The 7,509-nt window shown below is 39.8% G+C and overlaps 1 protein-coding gene across 5 annotated transcripts in view; it reads right to left on the bottom strand.

Annotated features, from left to right (window-relative positions):
• Positions 1 to 209: 209 nt before the first annotated feature.
• The window catches only part of ARHGAP21 (Rho GTPase activating protein 21), a 96,297-nt gene continuing 88,997 nt past the window's right edge, over positions 210 to 7,509 (bottom strand). For 4 of the 5 annotated variants that reach the window (XM_015853293.2, XM_015853291.2, XM_015853292.2 and 1 more), the window contains 5 exons: positions 6,546 to 6,671; positions 6,315 to 6,356; positions 5,856 to 5,961; positions 4,065 to 4,096; positions 1,065 to 2,798 (listed from right to left, as the gene is read on the bottom strand). In XM_015853293.2, coding sequence (XP_015708779.1) covers positions 1,065 to 2,798; positions 4,065 to 4,096; positions 5,856 to 5,961; positions 6,315 to 6,356; positions 6,546 to 6,671 — 2,040 coding nt within the window. Of the gene's footprint in view, positions 2,799 to 4,064; positions 4,097 to 5,855; positions 5,962 to 6,314; positions 6,357 to 6,545; positions 6,672 to 7,509 lie in introns of all 5 variants that reach the window. The other variant, XM_015853295.2, reaches the window with a different exon arrangement.

Raw genomic sequence — 7,509 nt, 5'->3', positions numbered from 1 at the left:
ATCTTCATAGTTAAAACTATACCAAGTCCCAAGCCCATAACCATACAGACTGTTTTGGCCAGCAGCAATTCACTTCTTCTGACTTGGGGAACATTGGGAAGATGGTGGGTATGGTTCTTCATTGTTCCAAAAACGCCAGATTAAACACAAAGCAACTCGCTACGGCATTTTTAAACCCGTCATTAGAACGAACTCACACCACACACAGAGTCACCAAAACAATTTTATTTCCAGTGTTTAAGTGGGTATGCACACAGGCATGATACAGGTTTGGATTCATTAGGTCTTCATGCAGAATTATATTCTCAATAAAAGAAACCAGTTCCATCCAGTATCCACTATCTACACGCCTATGTTACAACATTTATATCAAATCTGGTATCTGAAGAAAAGATACACATGTAGTATGTACACTTAAGTTACTTATTTTACAGAAAGATTAAAAATTCAAGTCACATAAAACTCAAAATCTGTATTAAAACTGGAAATATAAAACTCCAATATTTACTGGAATGCCTAAGGAATGGAAGCTCTGTAGCCACCTGTGTTAACATTTGTAAAATGTAATGAAACTCGTTAACAGTAAAATGCATTTGTTTGTAGTAAGTTTCTCTAATTTAACAATATGGCACCCTAAGAAACCAAATGTGTTTATGATGAGGCACTTGTTAGTGACTAAACCAAAAGAACAATTTTTCTGCATACTAATGCCAGGCCAACTCTCAGTCAGAAAACCATGTATACACTACACAGCTTGTTGCATCAGATGCTTTGTCCAACATTCGTATGCAGCCATCAAATATACTTTTTTCATAAAATATATATATATATATATATATGTATATATATACACACACTTTACCTTTAGTGTTCTTCTGGCTGTGGTAATGCACTGTGAAGACGTTCCACAGAGCATATTGATGAAACCAGCCCAAATGAAGGCTGCATAACAACAACAGTACAAGAAAATATATATATATATATGTACACACACACATACACACAGTTACTGGGAAGAGTAACGTTAAGTTAATGAATTGCTGTAGTGGACATTTCTCCCCATTTCAAAGATACTGGTAGAATCGAGATCTAACCACTTGGGTCCCAGACAGCTTATGAGGATGGGCATCAACTGCTGGGCTGAAGTTGTTTTTGTTCATATTCTGGTAACTTTCACCATTTACCTGGTCTGGTGGCTGAAATGGTCCCGAAGGTGGTGTTCTGCTGATTGAAGTCAAGCTGCTGGAGGAACTGCCTTCATCTGCTTGCATCTCAGCAGACAGAGGCAGATCTACTTTTGATGCATCTGCTAAGCTAGTGTTCTCAAGTCTGGGCTTTCCAGTTTCACCCGTATTAAGGTCAGTTGTGCTAGTGCGTAAACGTTCTCGTGCAAGCCACTCTGAGATGGAGAGGTCCTGGGCTGGACATTTTGGCTTCAGACGATTCACAGCCGAAAGCTCAGATTCTCTCTCTCTACTTTGACTTGGCTCTTGAACTTTCCAAACATTCAGGACACTTATTTCATCAAAATCCCTCTGCCCTCCAAGCGTATGCCTTCGCCTGATATTCTTCCTCTTCGCCTTCTCGGCAGAGTTAGCCTTTTGATTCCCAACTCCAAACATGTCATCTGCAGACGATTTGAGCCGCAGCTTTAACCTATCTGTAATTTTTAATCTCCAGGTAGGTTCTTGTTTGTCAGTCTCACTTCTGGCTGATGTAGCTAAACTGCTTGTCGACCTTCCTTTTTTCATTATATCAAACATTTTGGTCACAGCAGGTAAGTCCTTCTCACTCTTCGCATCCCCAGAACCCTCACTGTCCGTTTTGTGCCGTGCAGATTTTCTCCTGGACAGCGTATCACATTCAATCAGTTTGTGTGAGCTAAAAAGTCTGCGACTCTCTAACTTTGGTGTTGAACTTCCCTCGGTACAACTTACTTCGCTTTCCTCAGAGTTCCTCCGACTGCTCTTAAACACTTCAGATACTTTCCCCTTGGACAGCCTTTCAGCAGCAGAGCTGGTGGCAAAGACAGGGAAGTCACTCTCACTGTCTGTCTCCACAGGACGCCCTTCACTGATCAACTCGCTTCTCTCATCATCGGCATCTTCTCCCTTGCTTTCTGTTACCGACTGCACTTCAGGGCTCAGCATACTGGCATCTAAGCCAGTTATATATATAGAGGATGAAGTCGTTGAATAATCTGAGGTGATGGAACTGACATCAGCTGCTAAAAACTCACTGTGTTTGATTTCAGGGCTGGCTACCTTTTTGCACAAGTATGTGTGCTGGGAAGCCTGAGAGGAAGTGCTAAGCATAGTGCCAGAGTCAGACACCGTCTCTTCAACCTGGGAAGAAGACTGGGAAATGGGCTTTTTAGGGTTAACCTTCTGCACAGTTTGCTGGCAGCTGAGACTTTGTGATTTGGTACGTTTTTCAAGGTAAGGCAGTGAAGGTTCCTCTGACAGGACGCTCTCTTTCCTTAACGACTTCTTTTCATCCTTTACAACATTCACATCTTTTTTACTGCTGTTCTCTTTTTCCTTCAGGACAAACATCCTCTGTTTTCTCCCCGCATCTCGCTCTTTTTCATATTCCCCTTTAGCTGTGTCCTCTTTTGCTGCGTCACCCCGAGACTGCTCTGCGAGCTCCTTCTTGGAAAACACATTATCCAACTCATCTTCTGAGCTACTCGGTTGCGGTTTCTCTTTTGTTTTTTTCCGCTTGCGACTAGCTGCCGCAAAAATGGAGGACACGAGCAGTTCCTTACTATACTGATCCTTTCCAGAACCCCAAGAACCCTGTTTAGAAACAACAACAACAAAACACAGGGCATGATTAAAAAACACCAAGAAACAGCCATTAGCACAAGACTTTTAAAAACATCTCCTGAGCTTCAGAGCAGAAAGTCTGTCTCTGTTCAGGAAATACTCTTCATTCAGGAGATGTTTCCTTGCCACGCAGTTGACGTGATACTGCCCACACTGACCATTTTCATCCTGGAAATCCCACTTGTTGAGCCCCTTCAACTCAACAAAGATTTGTTTTTAAGCACAGCTACTTAAGTTTTTGACTGACTAATAAAGGAGGCTCCATTAACAAGGATGGCTTTTTCAAGACTGGATTGTAACAGAAAGTACTTTGCAGATGAGGTCCCAGCAGTGTGGATTCAAGTCTCCACCTCCCTACCTATGTAAGAATTTCTCAAACTATTTTTCATTTGATTTTTCATCTCTCAGTTTCTGAGTTTTAAAATCCTACCAATCCAATAGGAAGAATGCAATAAAAGCCACATAAAACCCAAATTTAGGTGCAATTAAAGAAAACTAACAGAAACAAATTTCTTCCCGCCCTTCAAGGCATCTGCCTGTAGAATCACAAAGAAGCAAAAAAGATGAGTCTGCTTATTCTGATTTGTAAAATTCATTAAAAACTATTTCAGCAACAATGACCATGCTGCTGCCTGGCCACCTCAGATCCAAACACCTTTCCTACTCCCTCCCAGATTTATCAGAACTGACATGTTTGTCTCTGACTGCTGACCAGTGTAGTCTGCACACTGCAAGCATTCAAGAACAGCGAAACAGGAGGTATAGGGCAATTGCTTACATCAGGGGACCTTGAACACAGCTGGACTGAAACCTGACATCTGTGCCAAGGTCTCACCAAGAACGGCTCAGATGTGCGTGTTCAGACAGAAAGCCTCTCCCTCTGAGCTGAGGACAGGAAGACTCAGACCAGCAATGAAGGACTTATGCTCAATGAAGTTCCTGAAATCTCGACCATTTGCTACTGCTGCAGCACTCCAGAAAGGGACACGTGGGGGAACAGTTATCACCACAGAAATACTTCCAACAAAAACACCTGGGATTTCATTATGGAGGGGACCCTGTAAGTGATTCCAGGTACCTTTTTAGAAAATAAGCTGCTGCTAAGAAAACGGCATTATCACTTAATTAAAAGCAAAATCTACCTAGTTCTATAGTACACCTTCATAGAAGCACTCTAATAAAGCATCCATCAAATCTCTGAAGGTTACAGCTATGCCACTTCAGCGAATACATTACCTTAGATTTTGTTGAGTCACTAGTAGCTGAATCTGTGGAAAAATTAAAAACAATTCTGCTCAGTTCCGTGCAATTTTCCTTTTTTTTCTGTTGCTACAGACAATGCTGGACTTATGGAAAAAGACAAGCACAGAACAAAATGTGAAGCAAATAAAACCAGAACAGAGTGAATAATCAGAGCTCACAAAGATGCAAGCTGCACCACAGAAAGCCACCGCCATGAAAAGATGCTGTGAATTGTAGGCAGAACCAGCTCAATGATAGGAATGGCAAAGGAGCCCTGTTCTTCTAAACTAAAAACAGAAAACAGAAATACTAATGTTTATTCCATGTTTTAGGTACACAGCCCCTGCAAAACCGCAGCTGAGAGACCTTTTCAGGATTGTAGCGTGTACTCTCCTGAGATTCAGGATACACAAAGCAAAATTGAATGTCTTATCACTGCTGACTGCCCTATGTACAAATCGTGGTTCGTGCAACCGTATTCTTTTTGGGAGACTAGAGTTTTTACAGGAATTCAGTTGCATTTTGTGTGAAACACCCCAATTATGTATCTCTCTACACCTGTGACTAGGTAGAGGTGGGATTTTCTTTGTAAATCAGCTAGATTTCAGCAGCCACCAGTTTTGTACATTTCCCATAACAAGCGCTATTATGAAATGAAAAATGGACACCATAGTTTCACTGTCTCGCAAAACCCAAGATTATACAATTATAAAGGGGGTAGGAAGGGGCTAGCACAGCAACTAAAAAATATGAACTTGGATGCGTTCCACCTTTAGGAACTTGCTCCCTAGGAAGAAAGAGCTGAGCCCCCTGCCACACCCCTTTTTGACACATGGCTAATGCTTTATGACTAGAAAGACTGGTAGACCATACCATGCTATTTCTCCTCAGGGTCTGCTTCAGAGATAACAAGAAACAGCAGAAAAACTTTTAAAAAGTAGCATTGATCTGTTTAAAATACTCTTAAAAGAAAATTTACAGCACAGATCAACTTTTTGGTTTTCCATTTACAAGAAACGGGGGTTTCTGCAGACAAGGCAGCTACAGTGTGGGCAACAGTCCTCCTTCTTCCTACAGTTCCAGCTGTCCATCAGTGACATCACAGAATCCACTAATGACATCACCGTGTGATAGACTCCTCCCACTTCTCCTGTTACAACATCAGTATAAAGTGACTGCTTCAGTAAGTGCTGAGCAACCCTTGGAAAACTGAAACAAAAGCTAGAGACGAAGGGAGAGCATTTGTGGGATACAACATGCTGGGTTAGTGCAATAGTATAGTGAAGGGAAGGGGGAAAAAAGTCACCAAAAAAGAGCCTGCATTGCTTGTCCTTAGCCACACAAGAGGATGGCATTCATAAACAGAAGGAAATCAGCTTTAGTATAGACATACTGCAACATACCCCCAAGTAACAAGAAAACAATTTTTTGCATTCCTAACGAGCAATATTAGAACCCCACTGGAGATCAATCTTTCTGCCATCACAACACACCCCTTTACAGCAGCGTATCTGCTTCGCCTTACGATGATGACTGCATGAGCTACTGTGAATAAATAAAACAGAACGCGCAAACCTCATCTTTTAATGATTATACTATTGTTAGACAAAGTTTTCTAACATATCATGCATGATTACCGACAATTCAAATCTCTAAGAAGTGTTAATGATCTTTAAGAAAAGAGAAAAAGAATTTATTAGTAAAAGAAAATAGAGTGAAAGAGTTACAGTGAGTTAACAGAGTGGGTTATTCTAGCCTACAGACTAGCACTGTCCAGGCTGTTACCTGATACATCTCCAGGAGACACTCCCGTTCTTCCAATGTTGGTGAGTAAATGATCTATGTTTGGCACTGGCTGAGATTCTACAGTGTTTTCCTCCTGCACTGCTGTCTATAGTTAATAAACAAAGATGTCTTCATCATCGTTTCACAAATAAGTCGTTATGATTCAAAAGCATTTAGAAAATTGCATAATTCACCTGAGGACACACTTTCCTCATAAGTTCTCATTTTCCTATTTGGATCTATGCTTTTTAGAACAAATGCATTACTTTTTTTCTTTTTTTTCTTTTTCGTTTAATTAATAAATAAATTACTGGAAGGATTAGAGAGCTAAAAAGGTACTTTTTAAAGAGAAAACTATACAGTGATGCAATTAAAAGAAATACGGACTTTCTAGAGGAAGCAGAAGCAGTTTCTAAACTTAGGTAATCAGAATGCAAATATTTATGCCACAATACTTACAAGGGGTTCTTCAGCATCATCTTCTGTGAAAAACCAGTCATGCTACAATTTAAAATAAAAACGGTGAAAACTCCACAAGAAACACAAAAGCCAAATGAGGAACAATCAAACATGGACTAAAAATTATAGCCTGGAGTTCAAAGGATAAATACCAGACCCAAAGCGGCCCAAAAAGAGAAAGCAGATCTGTGTATGAACTTACTCTTTAAGTAATGAAAATCACCCACTTACTTTTTGGATGAGTGTTTCTACAATTTTATATTGGTCTGGCATGTGCGTAACCATGTGTGTCATGTTATCATCAGATGTCCTCACAAGCGTTGGACCAAACACTATTGCCAGGTTTCTTGGTTCCATCTAAGAAATGAAGTATTTCCATATATTATATATGTGATGTAAATGAGAAAATGCAATAATATAAACCAAGATTTTAATACAACACTATTCATATCTGAGAATCGTTTTAAAAAAAGGACAAATAAAATTTATTCAAAAACACATTACTGACTCAGGTGAGAAGTTACACTACAATAAAATCTTTCCATGCACAGATGTAATGAAGGCATTCAACACTTCTGAAATTCAAAATTCAACTTTCATTAAGCCACAGCAAGTGAATAGATCCACCAGAACAGAAAAAGAAAAGCCTGTTTTGCTTCAAAAACACTGACTTTTTAAATAAAATGGAAGAAAAATTTATCAAAGACATTGGTAGTTCCCTGTTTGTTTCACCCTGAAAATACTTACATGATACACTAAAGTTCAGACAGTGAACAAATGGCACGTTATGCCTACTGACCAAGAGCTTATTCAATTCACATTTGCTATCAAGAATGTGCAGCATCCAACATGACAGTTTCAATACAACTACTCACAGACAGAGTTAAGTCCAGTAATGTCACAACATTAATCATCCACTTAATTTCCTTCTGAAGTTACATTTCCGACAAATAATGGCAAGAAAGCAGCAGCAAAATACTAATCTTGTATTCATGCCTCCTTTTCTCACTTACTGCTATGACAGAATAGGCTGAGAATGTTCTTGTTCTTACAAGAAGGAAGCTTCAAAGAGAATGAACCAAGCCCCTGCTGCTCACTTTGATGTGAACTGTGGCCTTTGACATATCATACTAGTATACAACCTCATTTGCCCAGACTTATGTATTCTATAGTACTTACATTATTGAAACCATAC

Source organism: Coturnix japonica, chromosome 2 (assembly GCF_001577835.2).
Source record: "Coturnix japonica isolate 7356 chromosome 2, Coturnix japonica 2.1, whole genome shotgun sequence".
Taxonomy (NCBI): Eukaryota; Metazoa; Chordata; class Aves; order Galliformes; family Phasianidae; genus Coturnix; species Coturnix japonica.
The sequence above is the reverse complement of the archived record's forward strand: the minus strand, read 5'-3'. Positions and strand labels throughout refer to the sequence as shown.